This window comes from Contarinia nasturtii, unplaced genomic scaffold (genome assembly GCF_009176525.2).
Source record: "Contarinia nasturtii isolate CC-2019 unplaced genomic scaffold, AAFC_CNas_1.1 Cnas_scaffold_187, whole genome shotgun sequence".
NCBI lineage: Eukaryota > Metazoa > Arthropoda > Insecta > Diptera > Cecidomyiidae > Contarinia > Contarinia nasturtii.
This window is the reverse complement of record NW_022197544.1, coordinates 77,370-103,102: the sequence shown is the minus strand read 5'-3', so window position 1 is coordinate 103,102 and position 25,733 is coordinate 77,370. Positions and strand designations below refer to the sequence as shown.

Here is a 25,733-nt window from a genome sequence, read left to right as displayed (position 1 = left end):
AATATGGAAATTACCAAACTCACAGTGATAAGCTCATCAACGTTCACTTTGTAATATTTGACATAGAACTATTTGATTTGTACCAGACATGGTACTATGCAATTACAAATTTAAGCCATCAATTTCACATAGACACTGTTTTAGAAATGGTAAAGAGAATGCCATTGCTATTGGAGTGGGCTGATTTGGTCACTGTATACAGTGCCCAATGTGTCTTCATTCGATCATGGTAATAGATATGTTGATTGTATTGCAATTTGCATTGTAATCATGGACACCAATTCAAACTGGTTCAGTGTAATTTGCAAAATTTGGAACATGGAATTATATTGTATTTATCACAATTTCAGGATTCATTTTTTACTTTCAACATCACGAGGAATTACTAGGTTTAAAACGTGTAAATTTACAAATGATTGTTTTTTGAGTTATAGCTTGTCACATAGATGGATCAAAAAATGCTTTCTGAATTTTTAATTTGGCCATTCTTTTTTCCTTCTTATAGACCAAGAGCCACTCTAACAAGTAACTTTTTTTTTTGCTTTATGTCAGAAAACTATATTGAACCATGCAGCTAGACATACACTAAACAAATAATTTTACGTCTGTCATTACAGCCACCCACTTCGCGAAATCTGCACTATTATTCGCGGATAGAAAACACATCAATTAATAAAGCGAGCTGCATGTTTGATTTTCTGGAATATATTTTTTCTTTGCTCAAAGATTCTTCGATTAAAATTTCTGCATGAAATTCCGCATTGTTTACAAAATCTGCATGAATGAATTATGTAAAAAAAACTATCAACTTTTTTGTCAGCTTTATGTCTGAAATTTTAAATATCGATTTTTTATCATAAAATAACACTAAATTATAAAAATCTGCACTTAAATACACATATTTATTGTTTTCTGCATAAACAAAATTACATGTTTGTATATATTGAAAACACTCAATATGACACATTGAACGCACTCATTTGAGCTGTCAAGCAACATTTCCATATATACAAACATGTAATTTTGTTCATGCAGAAAACAATAAATATGTGTATTTAAGTGCAGATTTTTATAATTTAGTGTTATTTTATGATAAAAAATCGATGTTTAAAATTTCAGACATAAAGCTGACAAAAAAGTTGATAGTTTTTTTTACATAATTCATTCATGCAGATTTTGTAAACAATGCGGAATTTCATGCAGAAATTTTAATCGAAGAATCTTTGAGCAAAAACAAAATGTATTCCAGAAAATCAAACATGCAGCTCGCTTTATTAATTGATGTGTTTTCTATCCGCGAATAATAGTGCAGATTTCGCGAAGTGGGTGGCTGTAATGACAGACGTAAAATTATTTGTTTAGTGTATGTCTAGCTGCATGGTTCAATATAGTTTTCTGACATAAAGCAAAAAAAAAAGTTACTTGTTGGAGTGGCTCTTGGTCTATTAGCCTAGGGGCATTTTACTATATGCGAATGCCATTTTATACGGAATATATGAACATTTTCCTATTCATACATGAAATATACGAAGTAAAGTATATTCATCCGCATCAACATCTATGAAAATTCGTACATTTCATTCGCAACCATTCGCGAATGCCGCATACGTCTTGCTAGATGCGACATTTGTACATACACATTGCTGTGTTCAATTTGTCGTGGCAGTTTCAAACACAATGTCATTGTTCTCAACTAAATTTGAAAAACAATTGAAGAAAAAAATACAAGATTATTTGTTGAATATTATTTTAGAAGCCGTATTCGATTCGAAAAGTGAGATTTTAGAAATAAATTCAGATAATATAAAAGAAATTGAAAGTTACGTCAATGAAAATAAAAACAGTGATTATATTACGAGTGGCAAAGAATTATTTACCATTTTAGAAAAATTTCACTCAATATTACCAAAAAAAAAATATCAATTCGGCTTGAATCTCTGTCACCTAATCTGTCACTTTGACTTTTTGAATGTAAAAATATGAATTTTCATATGCGCCATCCGCGACCATTCGTTTCCATTTGCAAAATATATATGAAAAATTCGCTCGCATATGGAACATTCGTATAAGTCGGAACCCCCTAGTTCTTAGCACTTTTCTATTCAAAGAAAACAATTCCAAGTTGAAAAAAGGTGCTTACTTTGTTCCAAAACAATATCAAAGATCAGTATATTAGACTTAACCTTTGCGTTTGCATGAATACATCAAACTGAAAGTTTCCAACCTACCCACAACACATAAATGAAAGTCGTTCGAACTCAACGACGGTCAAAAGAGAGAAAGCCGGAGAAATCGGTATCTTAATCGTGAAATGTTAAATTTGCTCCGAATTGTGGTCTCTTGTGCCTGTCACCCACAAAAAATAACCAAATTCACCTGTAAATGTTTGATGCTTTTACAATACATTAAAAAGTTTAATGGATTGGTTGAATGAACTTTCAATCGCTTGAAAGCCCCACAACAATTTGCTATATTTCGATGTGACCTGAAGAGAAAAGAAATCAATTTGTTATGTTTATTTTTCCCAGCTGAATTTGGAGCAAATATGTGCGCAATTTTCGTTTTCACACGCACATCGCACCAAAAATCAATGAAAACATAAAGTACCATGTAAATTGCCCAATTTTTACCGAAAATAAATACGGTACGAAAATTGATTTCGCTTTGTTTGCATTTTTAATGGTTTTTGCAAAAATATGCATATTTTTCACGTATTACGACTATAGGGTTGCTGTCATTTTAAAAGAATGTCAAGTACACTGAATTTTTTTCTTCTCATTCATCTCATATTTTGAAAGATTTCGCTCTGAGAGACCTATTTGAAAATTGGCATTCCTTTATTACTTCTTTTGAATTAAAAAAAACTGTACCAGAAAAACTGGTAAAACTGTACTGCATCGTTAATTCAATTTTCCTCTCCTGTTCTCGACTCTTAATCGTTGCCATTCACACCAGAGAGGAATGTATGGCATCTGCTCAATGGCAAGACAGTTGGCGGTATGCGAAAGATGTGGCACATCGAATGATCTAAAAGAGACGATGAATAAAATATGTAAAATATCTTCCTTAGAGGTGTTTAAACGAAAATCGCTGAAAATAGTTTTCGGTAAAAGCTTTAATGTCTTGTTTGATTGTTTTTCCTTACTCGGAAAGCAGACGCGTGCACAACAGCTTATTAGCATTGAGACTGTGTTACGGTAAATATTTATACTGTCGATGCTGTTCTTTCATTTTTGGCAACACCAGTGTACCAAAATCCACAGCACAAACACAATACAACGCTGTCATTCCGGCACAAATATTTACTTTAATGAGATACTATTAAATAAAATACTCAACTTCTCTCTTTTTCTCTTTCTCTCTCTCTCTCTCTCTCTCTCTCTCTCTCTGTATGTGTGTGTTTCCTTTTATAAAAATTATATTCGCCAATAAAACTTGTCTTCCGCGGTCTTCACATTTTTCGGATGCAAGCAATTAAAACAATAGCATGAAATGACATCATTACATGGAATTACGAAATGAAAACGGCGAATAACGATAAAATAATGCGAGAATGAAAAGGACAAAATACGAGCTCATACATTTTTCTTGATTGTTATGATGATTGTGGAGTTTTACACGTGTCGCTTCGAGTATTAAAAATCCATTTTTAATGCACAAAGACTAACTTTTATTTAGTATACTTTGTAGCTGTCATATGGACTCCTGCAATTTTCACCACACATTCTTTTTCTGTTATAATATATGTCTAGCCCATTGATAGCGCAGGAATTTGTCGAATGTATGTGTTACACATAATGTGTATACCGAAAAATAAATCCACTTCAGTTGGCTTTTTATTTAATTTATCGATAGATAATGAGCAATGCCCATGGGTTGTATACATTTTCGATTGGCGTGTGTGTCCCTATGCCAAAACGTGTCTTCATGAACAATGACGATGGTGAGATGATTTTTTTTTTTGTTCGTTCGAATTCTATAATTTTTCATCATAATATCGACGCACATTGTGAACGCACAAAGTTACATACGAACAACGAAAATGTAAAATTCACTAGGGATTTTTTCTACAAATAATTTCACATTTTGTACACACAGACCGATCCGTCACCTCATTTCACTTTTAACGACAGTAATCGCATACAATTTTTCTTGATGCACCGTAGTCGTCTTTTTGTCATTCCAACCACACTTTTGGTGTGTCTTCATTCGATCGATGCGTTGGCATATGTTTTTTTTTTGTAAATTCGTTAACGTCGTTCGTTCTTTCCTATTGTTACTGTTACTGTCGTCGTTCAGTTGTAATTCATAAATTTCAACCATGGGATCAAACATAATCCAAAATAACCATAATACCGACACCAGCAATGCCATAACCTGATAATAGATGAAACAAACACAGAAGAATCCAATTTTGTGACTTGTTATACTTTTTCGGTTTTTATTTCTCTCTCTCTCTCTCTTTCGCTCTTTCATGAAGTGACTTGTACAATACTTCGATCGGATGTGCAAAATCAACATTCATTTGCCAATCCGGCCAACCAATGTAACTCGAGCATGAAAAATAAATACAAAAGAGCCGTACGGCAATAGCATCAGTGCAAAAATTGGTTTCAACGGTGTTTATCGTGCCTAAAGTGACAACAACAACATCGACATAAAAATCGTGAGCATTGTGCACAATATGAACATGAGCAAAACTCATGTAAAAAGAAATGAACTAGATCAGTTTATAACCGACAAACAAGGGAGATGAACAAAGAAAAAATGTATAGATGAGCAACGCTCTCATTCGTTGCTTTCGGTAAAAGTTCGAACATGAGTTATACGAAGTGAAAATAAGATGCGACGTGTCATATTTTATCTTTTGGAGCATTGCAAACAAACCCAATTACAACGCACATTGTAATATGTACAAATATTCCACCAGCATATAGCTACACACAGCCAACAAAAACTTATCCACCATACAAGCGCATATTTATAAACAAATTAGAGCGTTTTTCATCTCTGGTGTGTGTACGCGTGCACGTGTGTGTGAACCGAAGTAAAGAATGTGTGAAAATTATCTGTAGAACGAAGGCAAAGAAAGAGTAATGAAAAGAGAATCACACAATGTTTACATTTGACTAACGCTCAATGGATAATATACGCAATGTAAACAGAATATTGTAAATTGCGTAAAATGATTAACTGCTGTTACTAGTTCCTGTTGCTTTCTATGAAAACAAAGTGTCTTTTTTTATTTTGCACATTTGATCCGAACCGACAACAATATTTTCAACATAGTCTATTGTTCCAGACGAATTAATTTCTTATTCAAACGGCTTTTTCGATTTTCATTAAATGTTAACCGATTTCGTGAACTCATTCAACTGTACTGTTTTTGCTATGTCGTCAAAACATTCAACCGTCCAATTGAATTTTCGCGAAACTTTTCGAGTTTTCGTGATCAATATCACGCGCTGTCAACTCGATTCGGGTCTCATTTTGCCAACTGAACTGGTGGATTTTTCGAGTTTTATTTTAATTTCAAAATATAATGAAACCGCCCAAAACCAAATGTTGTTCACGCTGTTGTCTCAATTTAACCAAATCATTCAACCAAAAAACACACAAACACGCACATCCCCCCCATATGAATTCACACATTGGCAACACTTAAAAGTTTCGATTTGTTTTATTTGTGAAACGATGAGATTCTTATTAGCTGCAGGATATTATATTCAACTTAAAATGGATAATATTAACAAAATTCGAAAATCAGCATTTCACATTATTTCTCATTCTATCGCCTTTTTTGACACGTTCTTTGAAGAAGAAAACGCATAAAAACGCTTTTAAACTTTCATGTGGTTCGATCTATAACAGCTAGATGACTATTCGCTTTGATGGATCGCTTTCACTTTACGTGTATTAATTAAAAATACGTATTGTTGACTTTGATTTTGTTCAAGTCCAAAAAAATTGGATATGCGTTTCGAACAGAGGCAAATTTATCGGGGTGTGAGTATTGACTAGGTAAAGGCAATTTAAAGTTTTACACCCAATTAAAACATATAACAAATTCATCGACTCTCTCATCGTTTCCAAGAAGATGAAAACAATGCTATTCATTTACACGCACGCAACATGGGAATTGATGATGCTTGATGCTGTCCCTGATCAAACCTTTTTTTGTTCGTTGTTTTCATAAATGAAAGCTTCATTGATATGAGCCAACATTTAGAAATATGAATGGTTGAGAATAATAATGAAACTTAATTTTGGTTCAAACTGAAGTGTCCCTTCGAAATATTTCCAATAAAAGTGTTCCAAGTTTATATGGAAAACTATATACAAACTTGGGACACTTTTATTGGAAATATTCCGAAGGGACACTTCAGTTTGAACAAAAATTAAGTTTCATTATTATTCTCAACCATTCATATATGAGAGTGTGTGTGTATGGTAGCAATTTGGCCACTTTCCAGATGATTTGTCGAAGATAAAATCAACCGAGTTTTGATAGAAAAAAAAAAACAAACCATGAACGTCATTTACAATACAGCGTGTATCTTTATTGTTAGAAGTATGAAAGAAAGAACTTGAGATGAGAGAGAGAGTGAGAAAGCAAAAGCGAAAGTGATGTGAAAAGTTTTCAAACGAACATTTGTTCAACGTTCTGACTAAAACAAATCAAGCTCAACATGCACGATGAATTACATTCATCAAATATCGACTAGAAGTTTCAGTTTTTACATGAACAAGTGTGCACGAAACATAGTAAAAGAAAATTCGGAAAGTTTAAGAAAATTCGATTAGTTCGCCTCCGAAACAGGAAGAAGGTGGGCTTTTTCGTTTTCTGTTTTCTTCAAATCAATGTAATGGCCCATCCAACAAAAGAAAAGATGAACGATTTGTTTGCCATTTAATAGTCTATTTTATGTACTACGAAAAAAAAAATCTGATCGCTTCCCTCGACGAAAAAAAAAAAAACAAAGAAAACAAATGATGAGCGAAAGATAATTCGACAGCTCCAATTTTTGATATAAAGAATATTTAACTCCATCGTTGTGCTTCTTTCCGCCTCTTTTCATTTTGGCTTTCTCTATCCTGTGTAATACAGGCGGTGTTTTGGTTCCTGGGTCCGTTTTTTAGCAGAGCCAAACTTCTTTTGACACATCCCGAATTCCAAATCCAACAAGCTAAAAGCTAAAACCAACAGAATGAAAGAAATGTAATGAAGCGAAACAAAAATTAAAGATTACGTACGCTCCAAATCTGATGTGACCTTCTGAAGAAGGTTCGTTATGAATAACGAACCAAGATTAAATTTATCCCCTCATCATTTAAATATGAAGTTATAAGTTTTTGTTCCCAAATACCTGTGTTATTTATTATGCGTTCTGATCTAATGTGTCAAACCAAATGAAATATACCTTATTTTCGGGTAGTGTGTATCTATTCTTTTTTTCGACTACAAACATTTTTGTTTTGTATTTATTTTGGCGTACCACAAATAAAATTAAAGAATGAACAAATTTAATGCAAATTTCATTCGCACGCAGACTTGTGTTGTTAGTTAGAAAATGTCTTTTGTATTCAGCATTGGCGTGTTCTTCATAGACTTGTTCAGTTTTTTTCGGTACACTTCGACTAAACGTACAAAAGAAAGAAATGCCGAAATGTCGTTTTGGTTTTCTATTTTTCAATATACGGAAAAAACGGAAGCCCATTTTGAAACATAGCATGCTATTCGTTTTTTTATTTCTTTTTGTCTTCATCAAATCGATTATCAAATCACTTTAGGGTTGCAATTTTTGACGATTTACAAAATAATAATGAAATATATCCCATTGAAATGTGTTCAAAGTGTAAAACGGCAAACAAGAGAAACACTAGTAAAAGAGAGAAAAAAAGTTGAAAGAAAAATGCAATGGAAAAGAGTGAATCAAAGTGTGTGGAAGGAGAACTTTGCTCTTTAGTACACTTTTTCACGTATATGGAACTTTTTTTTATGTTCTTGTGTGTATACACATTTTTTTCTCTTTTCTTTCGATGCTTTTCCACTTCAGCCTACTTTTTTCTTTTTATTAAGTACTTTTAGGTGTTTCATTTCCGTTTTGTTCTCGGTATTGCGAACACATTCATTTTTTTACCTTTGGCCGGTGATGCTGCGTGCATTTGAGGCTCTTGATTAAATTATAAAATGATGGAAAGAAAATGAACATAAAAGGAAAAAAAAGTTAAAAAAAAATAATGCGAAAACACTTAACGATCCTTAAAGAACCCTTGCAAAGCGATAAATATCCAATTGGAAAACTTTATGTACAATATAGAACAGGTTGGACACGCTGAAAACTTACAAATCAGTCTCATTTTCGATTATTTAATGTGCTGGTACCTCGCTCCCTTCAATAAAAAACATTTGACTCAACGTTTTGCCGTTTTATAACTTTTCCATGATTGACTTTCATTATCGTGTGCTGTTGACGCGTTTCTAATGTTTCAATGCATGTTGATTTTATTGTCGCTCGGTTTATTTTCAATTTACTTGAAAGTGTGTTTATTATATAATATTATGGCTTGATGTTTTTTCCATTTTCTTTCATACTTGGTCTTGTTTATAGCGCTTCATTTGGAAAGCCCATGGTTAAATTGCGCTTGAAGTATAGTTGGGCAATTTCAAGAACAAAATACAATTACTTTTTCATAAACAACACATCTATTCGCTAGAATCAAAATTCAATTCCGTCGCAATTTAATCACAAAAATGTCGCTCAATAACAAAATTTATTTTGCTCTTTTTATGCAAGTATATTTCGTTTTAAATTTTTAAATGGGTCGCTTTTAATGGACACAGATTTGTTGTTATTTTGTCATTCTCGAAGAGGGAGACTTTTTGCTTACTCTCATTGCCATGGTTGTGTCGTTGACATTGTTCTTTTTGTTGAATTTGTGTTTATCCAACTTTATTTGTATTGAGAAGCTTTATTCTATGAAAAAAAAACAGCTGTACGTACACAAAAAGACCAAAAATCTTTTATTCATATATCGTTCGGATATGTTACGGAGTGATATTGAACGAAAAACGCGGATAGATAAAAGGTTGTTGAAAGCTTACAGTAACCAGAGCATGAAGTCGTCACTCATGAAGTGCGCACTTGCAAGATATCGCCTCTGGGTATACATGTAGTAGTAGTCGTTTGGATTAGAATGAGCTATGTACTTATACGAACTCGGAAGCGATTCCTGGTAAGTACAATAAGCTCTTCTGAGGATCTGATGTGACGAGCTTGTGCGATTTCATGCGCTGGCGGTAACAATGATACACAAATAAATCCACCCCAACCGTATTCAATGTTTTGTAAAACTTTTGATACCTTACTGATATAAAAAAGCAGGAGAAACGCACATATGGCCGGAAAGCAAAAAATCTCAAATAATTGTTAACACAATAATCAAAAAGAAACGAAGTGGTATTTCATAAAAGATGGTAAAATTAACTATTCGCATTCAACGGTCCCAAATAAGTTAATAGAAGCCTAATTTTAAATGCACGCACACATTTAACAATAAAAACAAAAATTACAATTGCAAAAAATTGTACACAATTCTTATTGTCCAAAAAAACAATGTATGCTAAAAACTGAAAAAAGTGAAAAGCAAAAGAAGCCCAGAAAAAGATTTGAAAAGTTCAGATGAGGGCAAAACCAGGTTTATTTCGTTTTGTGGACCAGAGCAAATCACGGACACGTGTGTAGGAAAGAGAAGGGCAAAACATTGAACCCCCTCCACTCTACTCAGCTACAATTTCTATTTGTGGCGTCGAATGGATATATTTTTTTTAATATCCAAGCATTGTTTGAATCGCTTTATACTAAATTGACAGCAAAGTATGGAAAAGAACCAACAAATTAATTTAATAAACAAAAAATAAAAGAACAGAGTAACAAAAGTTAATATTCAGGTAGCTGCGTACAAAACGAATAGATAGAGAAAACGATTCTGACTGAACACATGAATCATATGACTTGCTTAATGTGCCAACGTCAACTTTTATTAAAGCATGACATTGCGGTGTGTTTAGATGCGCGGGTTGAACGAAACAACAAAAAAATTATGCAAACATTGTGTTTCGCAACGATTTCATCGAGAATACACAACAAAATCAACGAATCAATAATGAAGTAAAACGAATTTTATGTAAATAAATCATCAAAACCGCTAACCAAAAAAAAAATGAAAAAGTGAATGAGAATGGAAAAAAGGAGCACATCAGCAGTAACGAAATTAAATTTGGCGTCATTTATCTATTTAAAATAAACGAGCATCACAACAACATTTTCATTGTTGTTGATTGATTCACATCCTTAGATGTAAACATATTATCTCTCTCTCTCACACTCTCTTTCTTTTTTATGTGCAGTTTGTGCACGTTCCGATAGCAATTGCTTTAAAGTATAGCCACAATGAATGAACAAATAAAACAAGTCAGATGGAAAGAAAAGGAAAAAGAGAGAAAAAGTGGCAGGGGATGCTTTGTTGGCGATAGAATGGCCAACAGTCGACATTCACCATTATGATAAAATACTGACAAGAATATTCATTGACTGCGTAGGTTGATGTAGCAAGACTTCCATTTGGATGCTACAGAATTAATTTGTGCTTCCACACAACCACTGTTTGTTACATCTACTTTAATTTTCCGTGGATTTTTTTGCAACGCATGGCTCGACTCGTATGCATTAGGTTTTCCACGGCATTTTTTTTCTCTGAATATTGCAAAAGGTGGAAATAGTCCGTTAGTTCGTGTACATTGTTTGTAAAGTGAACGGTGACGATATGAACAGTGCTTCATATTCCAAGCTTCTTATTCCATTAAATTGCATTATATTTTTATTGAATTTTCCATAAATGCTTCATGCAAACATACAGGAGAAACACGATGTGATCAATTCCAATGCTCATTATCTCGTTTTTGTTTTTTATGTATTCTCTTTCTCATCGGAAGTTGATGGAGGTAATAACGTTTACTTATCACTTGGATATACTATTGTCTTCCCTCCTTTTCGCACTCTCGCTCTTTCTTTCGATAGTTTTCCTCGATCATTTTCAGCAGAGTTAATGTATATACAGTATGGTTTCCGTCCGTTGTGATGAAATTTTTTGGAGCCGGGATTGTATTCACTGTATAAAAGTTGTGCCAATGATAACAACAGTGCCTCTTTTAAAGCGAATGCCGGAAGATTTCATAAAAATACTATTTCCAGAACGAACATTTTCTCGAATATCACCATAAAAGTTGAATCTGTTTTTTGAGAAGATAAAAAAGTGTGTAATGGATAGGTAGAGAATAAAATGAAAAGAACATTTTTTCGGAATTTATTTCATCAATTTTAATAAAGTGTGCCAATGATAAATGACCTGACACACACATTTCGACAATAAATTATAATCACATATCAATGTTGTTCTGTGTGGATATGTATATATTGTATACACAACGAAATGATACGAAAATTGGTTCATTGACATCGTCATCGTGAATATCATTTGTTTGAATATTAAAACAGTGAGACCCACTGTGCTTATTCACTCTGATTCGATCCCATTTTCTATCTCCAACATTACGGTGACCGTGAGTTTGTACTTTTTTTTACACAGACAAAGACACATACTACATTTTTATTTATTTAGTGTGGCATACACATCGGTTGCCAATTGGGAAATCGACAAATTTATCACTTGAACGCGCTTTGTTCCGTTGGTTCGTCATCGCTGGCTTTGATCGCTTCACAACAAAAGGCGAATTGCCATTGCCATTGTCATCGTTATAATGTCATATCATTAATAATTATTCGTATCAATTAGATGGCAAAACAATTAGAACATTGTGAGTTTTAATAATAACGAGCCAGAGCCACATACACAAACACACAGCTCCATTGTTCGAACATGCGGTCGTGTATTGTGTAAGGTGTGTATTGTGGTGGCCTATGTTTGCTGTCAGTTTGTCGTGTTTAAAGCTCATTTTCACTCATAATCGTAAGCAATATTTTTTCATATTTTCTCATAAAATTTTATGGAGACAAACACACATTCATTTATATCATCGCATAGATAATAAATGAAAATAACAATAAAATTTTCTCCGTTGGGAATTATGTGATTTTTTTTTACATATGGATAAGTAAGTTTTGTATAACCTATAGGTATGAACATGCGTTTGAAATTATAAAAAATCATCTTTTTTTTTGTGCACAAACTAAAACGATAGTATGCGGTATTAAATATACTGCCGTTTAGAGTCGTTTGATCTGTGTCACTTTACGGTGTCATGTGTATTCTAACATTTTCCGTGAAATTGTTCCCTGGAAACGAATAATAAAAAACGAATAAAGTGCTAATGAGACGAGATATTTCAACACTCACATTTTCGAGACTCATGACATAATTGAGTATGTGGGTGTCATGATGAATAGCAATTTCATCCATTTAGATAGAGCTTAACGGGAGAAACATTTTGAGCTTCAGGGAAATACTCAATGACCAATCTGTAAATGTGTTTTGGATTATTTTGTGTGTTCGAATATATCCGTTTCATATCGAAGGTGATGTTTGGTGTGATTCTTTGATTTGAAGAAAAATCGGTTGCAATTTCAATGATAAATGTTACAACGTAAAGCAATATATTGATGACAAACCATTCTATGTTTACTTACTATGCATATTCAATTGCTTTGGGCGATTCACATCAAATCGAAATAGCAATTCCTTTGAACTTCATAAATTTTACAATAACCGAGCTGAAATCATGCTTTTAAAATCAAATCCACTCTTTTACTACAACAATCTACCCAAAAACTGGACAAAAAAAACCTTTAACTGTTTAAAAAACCATGAACGCAAACACAGTCTCTAAAGATTCATTTAGATGTACATCTATAAGTAAACAAAAGAGCAGACGAGTTCTCTTTTCTTCGTTGTGTATATGTGTGTGTGTGTCGACCCGTTCTTTTGTACGATGAAAACGAGAGACAGAAATGCACACACAAATCGTTTGGAGATTTCATTTTTACGTTCAATAAAAAGAAATCGTTTTTAATCAATTTTAGATGATGTCCTTCCATGACTTAACTTGTCTAAATATTTTATTTTTCGTACTTTTCCCGACACGTGTGCATAAATTCAGTGGGTGCTCGTTAAAGGAGAAAAGTCATTATGTGCGTGCACAATTGCTTGATGTATCATCAAGCTTTAAAATCGTCTTCGGTTTGTTGTTCGGCATAACACTATCAGCTATCAACTTGAAACATATTTTTTCAGATTTCTGAGCCCAATTCGAAAAAAAATATTTTTGTTTTTGGAAAATTCGTCCAGGAAAATTATTTTCCTTCGAAATTACGTTTTACCTAAGAATTTGTATAGGAATCTGAAAACAACTTGATTTGTACTAACTTGAGTTCAAATCCTACGATATTGATTAAAATTACTCAGTTTACAGCTCTTTGAGTGTCCTTCCGAAAAAACATAGCCAGAATACTAGATCGAAATTGTTGAAAGTAGCTCTAGTACGGTAAAATATCACATTTCTGAGTATTTTCATGAATTTTAAAGAAAAACCTTTTTTTAATTCTATTTGTTTTTTTTTTCGTCGATACATCAAGCATTACTTCGAAGTACTTTTGCAGTATATATTGAGCTATATCATGATTCAAATTTATGTTTTCCTTTCCACGATTTTTCTTATATTAGTCATTTTGTGTTCGTGTTTTGCCATCATCTTCATATTCTTCAAATAATACCGAGATAGTATTAACATGCGACCGTTATTGTTCATTTTACACAAATGACGTTCGTTTTTGTTTCTCTATGCATTCTATCTAGGGGGTAGACACGTGGAATAGGATTAGACTTTTTAGTGTAAAAATTCGAGAAATTAAAGTGGAATAGAGAATTCAGTAGCTGGATTCACATGGATTCACTAATCCCGTGTATGGAATAGCGAAAATGGGTTAATTCAAAGTTTTTGTAATCGATAGTACAGAATTTGATAAAAGCATTGAACTTGTTTTGAGATAGTAATTTGTTCTTTTTTGAAATATTTTTTAGTTCAAAAGTCGATTACAAATTTAAAAAACAATAGATACTCTTTCTCAAAATTTTATTGATGAAAAAAAAAATTTTAATTATCAATAACAAAATGTCATACTCCAGTATCGATAAATAAGTTTTCAAAAAAGTGAATAGCGGCGAAATGTGACATCACATTTGACAATGAAATGACGGATTGGTGGAATAGTAGGATTAGTGTTTTTATATTGGAATCATGGTTTAATCGTTTGTGTCTCCCCCCTAGCATTCTATAGCATCAAATGCTGTGTACAACTGTAAACACAACATTATCTTTTGTTTTATTGAATTCGGTTCTATTTTTATCAATATTTTTTACGATTTATGCGCGAGGGGAAGTGTGTAAATATGTACGTGATTCGGTGTTTACAACGACCTTCATTGCATTGCGCACGTTTACCAACTGAATAAAATGAATGAACAAAAAAACTTAATGCAAATAAATGTGTTGAGACATCTTTTCTTTCTCACTCGGTGCTTCACCGAAAGCATTAAAAAATTAACTCACATCAAAGTTACATTTTGTAATAATGTGCACGAATGATTACTATAATTTTTGTTAATTTATTCCACTTTCTTTCTTTGGCATTTCAAGATGAAATGATTTCTTCAAGACTCCTGCTAATTAATTTCCATGAAAATATTTCGTTTAACACGTTATGAGATTTATTATTTGGATTTCTTTACGTCTTTCATATCCTGTTTCAAACCAAAGTTCGAAATGAGTGCGGTAGTCAAATGAGCGCGAAAAAAAATGAACTGCTGGTGTTCCGTACACGTGAAAAGGCCATTTGTGTTGTTAATCGTGCCGGTTGCTAAATCGAAAAGTGACTTGCTGTGCCGAAAATGCAGTAGAATTGTGTGTGTGTGTTTGTTGTTTTACATGTTTTCATTCAATTGAAACGCATTTCAATGGTATACATGTGTAGAATAAACGTTATTTTATTCATTCGTTTATTTTCTCTTCTCATTCAATTGAAATGCTGCCAACGTCAATTTTTCGTTAACAATAGGTAACGAATGAAAAATAAAACCGGCCACAAATTCTCTCTGCAATGTCTGTATTTTTTTCTAAATCCAAATAAATACATTCATAAGACGTGCAAAATGTCCACTCTGTTACTTATTGCGAAAGCATAATCTTGTTTGAGTGCGTGACGGCTTGTTTGTATACCACATACGTATACACTCGAGCTGGGTTGTGCTTTTTTTCACAGCTGCTGTGAAAGCAATACAATGCCAAAAGACAAAATAAAATCGTCGATTTTCGCTCAACAATACGTTCGAATCGAAAAACTTAATAAGAACGATCTGTGTCCTTACTTAACCATGTTTGGTTTTTCTGTGTTTTGCTTGGCTTTTCAAAAGTCTGTCGCCGGCTGTTTTTTTTTTTGGTCTCATTTTTCATGTGTATGCGATGTGGTTTACGCGCGGGTTAGTGCTTTCGCTCACTCATATTGGTATATTGTCGCCGCAAAACATTTGACTCATTTATCCTGAAGCATTATCCACTTAAATCTATTACATGTTTCAATTAAGTGCTTGTTACAATGTTAGCATTCTCAAAGTATCGCTTCGGTTGAACACTCTTTCTTTTTTTTCTCTGTCTCCATCACTCTCTTTCATTCGATTGTTACTTAATGGCCACTGTAGCATTTGATTCACATCATGTGTTAGAGCGTGAAAGGTCATTAATAAACAGTGTATCGACCGAATAAAGTAGCAAATTGAATGAAATTGCTTTATGCCTTGTTGGTCATTGTCAAGTTGAATGCTCTTGTTCGCGTTCATGCTCTCTCTCTCTCTCTCTCTCTCTCTCTCTCTCTCTCTCATTTTTTCGATTCTCACTCACCGCCTCAGAGATGTTATCGGTCAATATCGATTTGATGAAAGAAAGCATGTAATGTGCTAAGACAGCCGATATATTATTATTATTTTATTTTCTTGTTTTGTTCGTTTTGCTTCATCGTCACAATCACTTGTGTTGAACGTTCAATTCATTTTGGCCGTTTATTTTGTCGAGTCGTGCGTTTTTTTTCCTGTCAAAATACAATCCTTTCGTGCAGCCGCAGCACCCAATTGTGAATATTCACAGCACGATTGGTGTTGCTGCTGTTTATGTGTCCATAATAAATTAATTAGAAACATTCTTCAAGAAATTGATTTTAATCAACAATAAATTCTAATCATGAACAAAATTCAACAAATTTTATCCGCATATACTATGGCACCAGCAACAATCGAGTGTATTCGTTCGATTGGGACGATTGATTGCTTTTTGATTATTCAAAAGCTTGCTAAATTTAATAAATGAGCAATTTTATGCATCTTTTACTTGATTGGATTTTAACACGAATTTATTATGAAAACCTGTCAAAAACATTCATCGCCTATAACATTTTTCCTGAACAACAAAAAAAAAAGATTGTTCATCCACCAACCCAATTTGAGATATGCTCATTTCTACTATAATCGACATAATAGTCGATCAGTTATGCAGCGCAAAGTTTCTCGCATCTCGAATTCGTTGGGAAAATGGTTATTACATTGTCCATGATGTAATTTTAGGTTGAAAGTCTAATTACTTGGATACTTTTCGAAGTTGGAAAATGCAAATTTTCGTGTAGGGAATTCTCGTTACCAAAAACTTTTATACCAAATGAAAATGAACACAATATTTTTGATGAAAATTACAATTTCTATAAGTTTCTAGATGAAACGGCAATGATAAATACAAGACCGGTTTGGTTACAATGTTCTTGTCAACATCGAAATACATATACGGATTCATTAAGTGAATAAAATATTTTCACAATCCTCTCTTCATGCACTAGATAATCTTTTTGTATTTAAGAAAATGCAAATGTGAGTGTCAAATTATCGTGCCAAAGGATGTCTGAGATGCAGCCTTAAATATGTCCACAAGGATTTCCATTTTTCCAACGAAAATTCATAATTAATTATGTTGAATGAGCGCACACGCGAAAAATAAATAGATAAAATGTGTTGCTTCGAATGCATATCTCTTGTGTTGGTGTTGTTGCATACGCTCTTCTTTGACGAATTACCGTGCCAACCATGACATACATGTGTGCGACGAGTGATAAAAGTGCCTGTCATAAAAACTTTCAATTAATCCATTAAGTTGATTTTAGTGCGAAGTTCGTATTATCTGTTACTGTTGTTGTTGACGACGCGCGACGCGTTGTTGTCGCAGCTGTGAATGCTGCATACGATGATAGAATTAGCAAAAATTACAAAACTTCCATCATATTTCCATCGGTTTTACACTGTATGAAATTCATTTTTTTCTCTTAAATTAGTATCACTTTACTCGATGAAGTTTATGCAATGCAAATTGAATGCGTCATCAAGGGTTGGATTTTTATTCAAGCATCATGCATTTTGACAGATACTGGAATTTTTTTCATGGAAAAAATTGAATTAAATATTACTTAATACGATTAAAATTCGATTAGGTTACAACAGTTTCGTTCTGTTATAATATACAAAAGCTAAAAATATCTTTTTATCGACATTCTTCCAGAATTTGTTTTTATTGTTTCCCATAAATGCTAATGAAATTAATCATTAATTTTATTTGAAGTTAAAATACGTCCGAGACTCGAAATTTAAGAGCAGCATCAACTCGCTTTTTATGCACGCGTTTTTCGATTTGGTAACTTGGAAACTTCCTTTCTATGAAAATATTATTGCTTTCTAAATTCATTTCAACTTTGAAAATGTTCAACAAGAAGGCTAGTGTGAACGGAAAGGGAAAATTCTTAATTCGTGTCCCCCCCTAGGCTCAAATACTAAGTTGAGTGATAATATTGTACCATATTCTGTGTATACTCACCATTTTATAGTGTTTATTTACAAATGTTATACGTCACACAATATGGTTTACGGTTGGCAGGTGGAATTTCAGTGTAAGCACGAAAAGCAAACAAGCGTTGAGCCGTCGTTGTTGGTTCTTGCATTCATAAATATAATTTGAATGAAGTTTTGTTAAGCTCATCAAACTACTAAGTATTTTAAAGGTTTTTGTCAAAACCCATACATCTTTTACATCTTTTGCCTCGTTCAGTGTTCGATGAATTTACACACAATTAAACTTAAACTCAATTTATTTCAATTTCAAAGAAAATCGTAGATACAGCAAGTCGTCATTCGAAATGCACAATAGTAAATGGCGCCGGTAATTTTAAATGCGGATTTTATGGCACATAAATGTTATTGTTTTCATGATTTTATTATTCAAACGTAATTCGCGATACAAAAACAAGACATTGTTTCTTAAGTTTTTCGATGCTTGCATAAGCAGATCAATCTACGGAGGAAGTTCTGAAAAATTATGCATTTTAAAACCGATCAATTAAAAAAAAACAAACAAATAATTTCATTTGCTTGCTTTCATTGTATTTCAGACAAATGCGGTCGATGCAGGATCGAGTAATTCGTCGAAAAAGGGTTCGCCGCTTTTAACGCATTTTTCACCGCGAAAATTAAGAGCTCACCATTTAAGTGGCAGTCTGCAGAAAAAAGAACGTACCTCAGACACAAATATGACAACAGCTGTATCGATGAATCGAACGGAAATACCGTTAAAAGGTGTGTCCGGTGGTGATTCGATCCGGTCATGCCAAATATCAATGGACGATAAACCACGCTATGATATCAAGTCCACAATCATACGAGGAACATCGAATAATGTGAGCGGATCGGCAACACATCAACGTAATACAATGGATCAAGCGATAACGAATCGACAGCCAATAAATACGGCAGGACATTCGTATAGCTCAGATTCAGATGTTGCACCGAATACAATGATGATGACAACAACAGCAGCTGCGACGACCACGTCATCGGCCACGGCAATGCGTCGTTTATACTTCAAAAGCGCCAAATTAAGCAAAACGACACAAAATAGTATAACGACGGGACAACAAGCTCAACATGTGCCAAAGGTAATATTAATGTACATGTTTCATGTTTTGCATTTCAAAACTTAACTATTGCCAATCATAATGAATATTAAAGATTTTCGATGCATTTTCGAACAAGGTTATGGTAATGGGAACATCAATAGCATCATCAAATGCTGAAACCACAATCAATACATCAACTGAATCAGCATCGACGTTGGCAACAAATGTGACTGGAACGGATACATCAACGTGTGATTCACTTGATTTAGGTATTTTAATTATTTGACGAGTTAAAACAAAAAGCCGATCACCATAAATATTTTTTTTTAAATAAATATTTAGGTGATACAACTGGTCAAGTGGATCCATTGTTGAGTTCATTCGATGAACCAGTTCCATTGACTGCGATACCTGCAAATGCTATGCTTAACCGCTTGGATGAAGAAGACAGCTCACTAATCGAAGAGTACGAAACTGATGTGGACACAGACGGTGATGCACATCATCGCCGTCATCAAGAGGATGAAGATGCAAAAATTCCATTGTTAACCAGCCCAGAGGTATAATACGTTCTTGATTTCCTTTAATCGCAAATTCATATCAAAAACATACACACACAAACACCCCCAACCCGAACCAATGTTATCAATTCTCTCATTAAAAAAGTCCCTGGATAGAATTTCCGAATATTTAACGAAATCATATAGTCGTTCGATTTGATATAGTTAAAATAAGGAAATATAAACCTATTGATTTTTTGCAACGAAATTATATTTGATTTACAAACATAGCCATTATTAAAAAAACTTAAAAAATTGTAATGCATATCTAAAGCGATGAAAACCCGCTGAATATTGAGTTACTAACAACAGCAAAACGGGATCCGCTGGTAGAGATATATCGCCCGTATAATTCAGTTTCAAATTGAGTGATTGAAACTGACAGTTTAAATGAGTGAACGAATAAATGCTAAATAAATGAGTGCGTCTGTGAAGGAGTGTTGAGTTGTGTGCAACATGATCAATGCATTTGGTTGCAATATCCTTTAACTATAGAGATGCAAACTGAAAGTTTTCTGAATCAATTGCATGTCATTGTGCGATTTCATTGAATTTCCAACAAACAAGACTACTGAATTTGATTCAATCTGAAATGTAAATGAGAAGGAGAAGTGAAATGCGTTGCACACAGAGATGAGAATCAGGTTAGCTTTCGCTCAATTTCAATGTGTTTCGTTCACCATTTCAAATAAAGTTTATTTTTATTTTCGAATTCACTTTAATTAAACTACTGTATTAATCTAAAGCAATAATTTGATGTTGAATATGACAAAAACAAGTGCAAACTAATTGAAAACATTTAAAATGGAATTGAAAAATACTGCATTATGGAATAAAAAAAAACAGCGCTTCGATTCGAATGCATAAATGCTTTCAAACTGAATAAATTTCGTGAAATTTCGTCTTTGCAAGCTTTCAATTTTAATTCACAATATTACGATGGATTTAATTAATATTTAACGAGATGCCAAATGATCTTGGGCTCAGACAATTAGAACAATTGCAATGTTGACGATGGGAGTTATGTAGACGTAATTTTCGGAAATAAAGCCATTTTCACTATCAACCTGAGAAACGATTGTTTGTTGTGTAAACGATGGGATTTGAAAGATTTTCTATCATTTTTTTCGAGAGGCGAATTAGCACAGGCATTTTTTCAGAAATACCAAGAACAAGTTAAGTTGCATTTTAAATGTTATATGCCTGAAATCATTCTCAGTTGACCGCAATTTATCATGTGAAAACGTTCTAGTGCCATTGAACATTGAACTTTTTTTAGTTCTTAGTCCAAGTTGAATGAAATTAAAATAAAAATTAATGTGCAAACAATTACAACGGCCAGTGTTGACAGAGACCCACCAGAAAAATGGAATTTTAAAAAGAGAGAATGTGTATATCCATTGAAAAATGTCTGCTACATTAGGTACTCTCTCTTTTCCTCATTTTCTCAATTTTGTTGTCACAGCGAATCTTTCATTTCGCAACAATGAAGCGCAGAAAATTCAATATTAATTCTATTAATATTCCCTCTCTAGCCCCCTCCCCCATTTTTCCTCTTTGCCCAAAGGATTTTTCATTTTGGCCTAATTAATTCAAACGAATGAGCAAATCAAACAAATCATATGCTCGTTACTACCTTCCAAATGCCATTTTCTCCGGGTTTTTTTTTCGTCGCGGCCTTGTTATTCTGTTCAGTCACCGTTTTACATCTTCTTCCTTTCCGCGTACTACGTAACGGAGTTTCACACCAATTTCGTTTTGGGTTTTCTCTCTTATTTTTCCATATATATATATTCCATATTCGTCGTTGAGGTATTTTCTCTTTTCTTTTTTTTTGTCTTTATTATTTACATTAATTGTATGACAATTACTTACAGTGCATAATTCGGTGTGTTCCATACGAATTTCTTCTCGGTTGATGATTTTTTCAGCATAAAATTGCTACAGAGAAGAAAATTGGAAATTCACAGTGACATTACGACTATATAGCATCATAATGAGGATAGTTCAAGGATAAATGGGTGCAATGAAATGATTTTTACTCAACACAGAAGGATCAGGATACACACAGAAAATAAATACTTTCAAAACTAAGCGACATATCATATAGAATATCGTATTTGTATGTTCTCTATTGTGTTGATCTTCTTCACTTGTCTTAAGTTCTTCTAATAAACGAAAGAAAATTCACACAAAAGAGAATACACAAAAACGATATTTTGCATGAAACTATATGAATAAATCGAATTCTGTACGAATTGCCAACTATATCCAAGTTCTATATGACATGTCGTTCAGTTTTGAGTGAATTTATTTTCTGTGTGTAAATTTGCATTTAATTTGAAACTTTAATGGTGTTTTATTTGTTGGTACTGGTTTTGTTTGTTTTTGTTCAATTACTTCAGTGTATGTTTTTTTTGCATTCACTTCTGGAAGCGATCCATTACAATGCAAATATTATGCACAGATTTATTTGCTTTAAAAAGTCGCGCGAAGAAACAAATATGTCACTAAAAGCTTATTTATAAAAAAATAGTTTCGTCGGCATGCGTTTCTTATTTCTATATGATTGCACGAGAATGAATGTAAGACTTCTACTCAAATTAGTCAAATTTATTGAAATGTAAAATAGCCATACAAAAAGTGCTGACTAGTCTCGGACATTCATATATTCCATATTCGACTGTTGACAGAGTGGTTTTCTTCAATCAATTTTAATATTATTTGAATAATTTATACATTTGTGCATATTGGCACACGCTTTTCCTTTCGCTGTCTGTTTTTCATCTTTAACCAATTTGCAAATCGATAGGTATTTTCATTAAGACACATTTATTAGTACATTGACATTCTAAATGACAATGCGACTGATGCAAAATCGACTCGTTGAGTGATTGAGAAAATGTATGAATAAAATGTAAAAAAAAAAACCAAGTGCATATCAAATCAGAATATAGAATCCAGTTTGTCATTTTTGAATGTTCACTGACGAAAAACGAATCATTTTATTAACGATTCGTCCCTTTCTACTTTTCCGTTATTAATTCAATAAAACGAATATTGATTGGTAACATTCATAAAATATGCAAAAGAATAATCGGATGAAAATTAGATGAGAAAGGGAAACGAAATTCATAGATCGTTTGAAATCGTTTCGATTCAATGTCATCTTCTTCACGGGTAAAATATGTTGAAGCAGCAGTAGCAAAGAGGAGAGTGTATGTTCTTCCTTTCATCCATTTCCAAACTAAACCGCAGCACATTTTATCGTTCAATCGAATCAAAGTGACATTCAATTGATAGCATCCGTTCGAATTGCAAATATTTTTATTATTGGTTCGAATTCAATAAATATGGAATGAGCCATGTGACACATAAAATTACATATATCAATAAAGCCTGACTGTCTAATGTATGCTTTTCTCCTATCTCTCTCTTCAATCTTCTTCTGTTTTCATTGAAAAAATGTGAAGCGAAAAAATGCCAACATAACTAATGATTTCAAGATAGAAAAAAAAAACCAACCATTTCATATCGTTGTGTCGGCGGCACACATCACTGATTTTATGAATGAACTTGAATTATTATGGTTTTCATGGAGTTTGATTTTTTTTAAATATCTTCGTTCTTTCATTTTTGTGTCGAAACGAAGCATATAGCAAAAGGGTAACTGATATTTAGCTCTCATGAAAACAAAGTTATGGCAAAAGGAAACAAGCAAGCAAGCAAAAAAAAAATGATATAAAAAATCATTCAGGTCGAATGACGCAAAAATAAAATGTACCCGATCAAAAGAATTTGTTGTAAAGAAAAGCGTTGAATTGTGAATGAGTGCCACTCGGCACTTATTTGCTAAACATGGAATAAAAGTGACTTTTAACATTCGACCTTTGTCGCCGCTCGTGCTCGTTTTTGCTTTGCTCATGGAAGATTCACTGACTCTTAATTGATGACACATCTTTTGGTAGATGTTTTTTTTTTCTTCTCTCAACTCGCTAAGCCAAAACTACCTTCCACAACTTTTCTATGTACATTTTTACAAGTCATATTAAACGATGTTCGGTTGTGTGTACACATCTTTTATGCTCATAACAGAATCACACCAATGGGATTAATGTGTAACAGAAAACTCAAACAATATTCCCTTTTTTTCGGGCGATTCAATGACATTTTACTTTTCATTTCACGTTTCATATTGTCTGTTGTTCTTTTTATCGAAGAACCCTTTTCTTGAAAAAAAAAAAATGTGAAGAATTTTCATAAAATTCAATGATGACCGATTCTGATTTCGGAAAAATTCTTCACATTTTATGTCGTACAGATTTTTGATGAACGAAACATTGTTTTTTTTTACTTACGTTGGAAACGAAGAGATAATAGCTTTTGTAAAAGAAAAGGGAAGATAGAAAAACGTTATAAAAACGTGTTATTTGTCATTTTATTGCATTGAAGAGTCACCAAAACTTTCAAAGCTACCGTAAATCTACCACAAATAAAAGAATTAAGGTTTACAGTAAAACCGTCCAATATACCTGCATGAATATACCTTTAAGTATTGGAAAATATTTTTAGAAGTCAGAATATGTTTGAAGTTATATCACTACAACGTCGGAACTGATAAAAATTTGGCTCCGTTCGATTCCACTATTGGAAGTTTATTCTGTATTAACTATTGCATATTCAATACATACTCTCTCACACCCACACACACACACACACACACTCACAACTTTTATATAACCAAATCCATTTACCGTTATGGCTTAAAGTTCAATACTTTTCATCTTATGATTTTTTCGTTGCATATTTTGTGCTATCGTTTCATTATTTATATTTTTTTCAATGTTTCTTCGGTTGTTTCGTTTTCATTTCGAGCAGCACCAAGATGAGCAACAAAAGCAAAAATATCCGCATTCATCCACTGCACCACACACTGCACCATTAATAAGTAAAAAGCATTTTCCATTCGATGTGCCAACGTCACCGCGTAGTGTTCGCACGACAGAGAAAAGTGAAGCACTTTTCACATTTGAAAAGCGAACCGATTTAACAACCGATGACATCATCAATGGGTGTAGCGTTGGCGGCAGCGGCGGCGGTGGCTATGAGAATGGTTGCAGCAAAGTGATTGTTGACGGTAACAAAGTGTACTATCATGGTTCGTCGAATTACAAGGGTGATAATAAAATAAGCAATGGCAATGGTGATGCTCGATATCGTCATGACAAATTGGACAAAGAGAATGCATGCGAAATAACAACGAAGCAACAACAGCCACTACGTTTAAAGCATATGAATGATGAGAATTATTATGATGAACAAACGTACAGTAGCTACAGCAAATATTCAAGACGTGATGGACCATGGAAGAATCGTCATGGTGGCAGCAATAAATCGAATAGTTCGAACAAAATGGGAAAACTATATTCGAACGATTATACGGTTGCGTTCAGTAGTAGTAGTAATGCATCGAATAAGAAACAATATGATGATACAATGTTTCCATTTGATCGGGCCACATTGGCATACGATGGGGGCGTTGGTGGTAGCGGTGATAATAATATGGAATGGACAAAACGAAATTTATCATCGTATGCCAATAACTATTATGATTCACCCAGTCCCGACTATGATTATTATGAGCAATTTCGTAGCGCACCAAGAAAATCGACCGCATCAAATATATCGTCGGATGGGCGACTTCTTAAGGAATTGACATCATTGTCACGGAAACAATCGATGAAACTGAGTAAATATGATCATCCACCGTCACCATCTAATACAAATACCATGATCACAACCAATACCAATGCTACAACCACCACCAAAAATGATCAAAACCATCAATATAAAAATCACATATCCGATTCCGATGCCTTTAGCCTAACCAAACCGAATGCAAAAACCAATTCTACTTCACCTGACAATACCACCATTATCACAACAACAACCCACAACAATGCTACTTCAATTAGCATTGTCAATCAATCGTCCAATTGTAGTGCCAATGATCGTAATCCAGTTTCCCAATTTGAACAAATTGCATCCAAATTTGATAAAATCCCCTCAAAAGTTCCATCACATGATCGTAAGTAACCAAACGAAACGATTTTCGAGTCTC

At 33.4% G+C, this 25,733-nt stretch overlaps 1 protein-coding gene across 5 annotated transcripts in view; it reads left to right on the top strand.

Annotated features, from left to right (window-relative positions):
- Positions 1-25,733, top strand: part of LOC116352191 — a 112,263-nt gene that overhangs the window by 60,584 nt on the left and 25,946 nt on the right. For 3 of the 5 annotated variants that reach the window (XR_004202270.1, XM_031784588.1, XM_031784586.1), the window contains exons 4-7: positions 18,549-19,091; positions 19,165-19,321; positions 19,395-19,612; positions 24,491-25,700. Coding sequence is in view for 4 of the 5 variants with exons in the window: in XM_031784588.1 (XP_031640448.1) it covers positions 18,687-19,091; positions 19,165-19,321; positions 19,395-19,612; positions 24,491-25,700 (1,990 nt within the window). In the remaining variant the exon portion in view is untranslated. The remainder of the gene's footprint in view (positions 1-18,548; positions 19,092-19,164; positions 19,322-19,394; positions 19,613-24,490; positions 25,701-25,733) is intronic. The other 2 variants (XM_031784590.1, XM_031784589.1) reach the window with 1 other exon arrangement.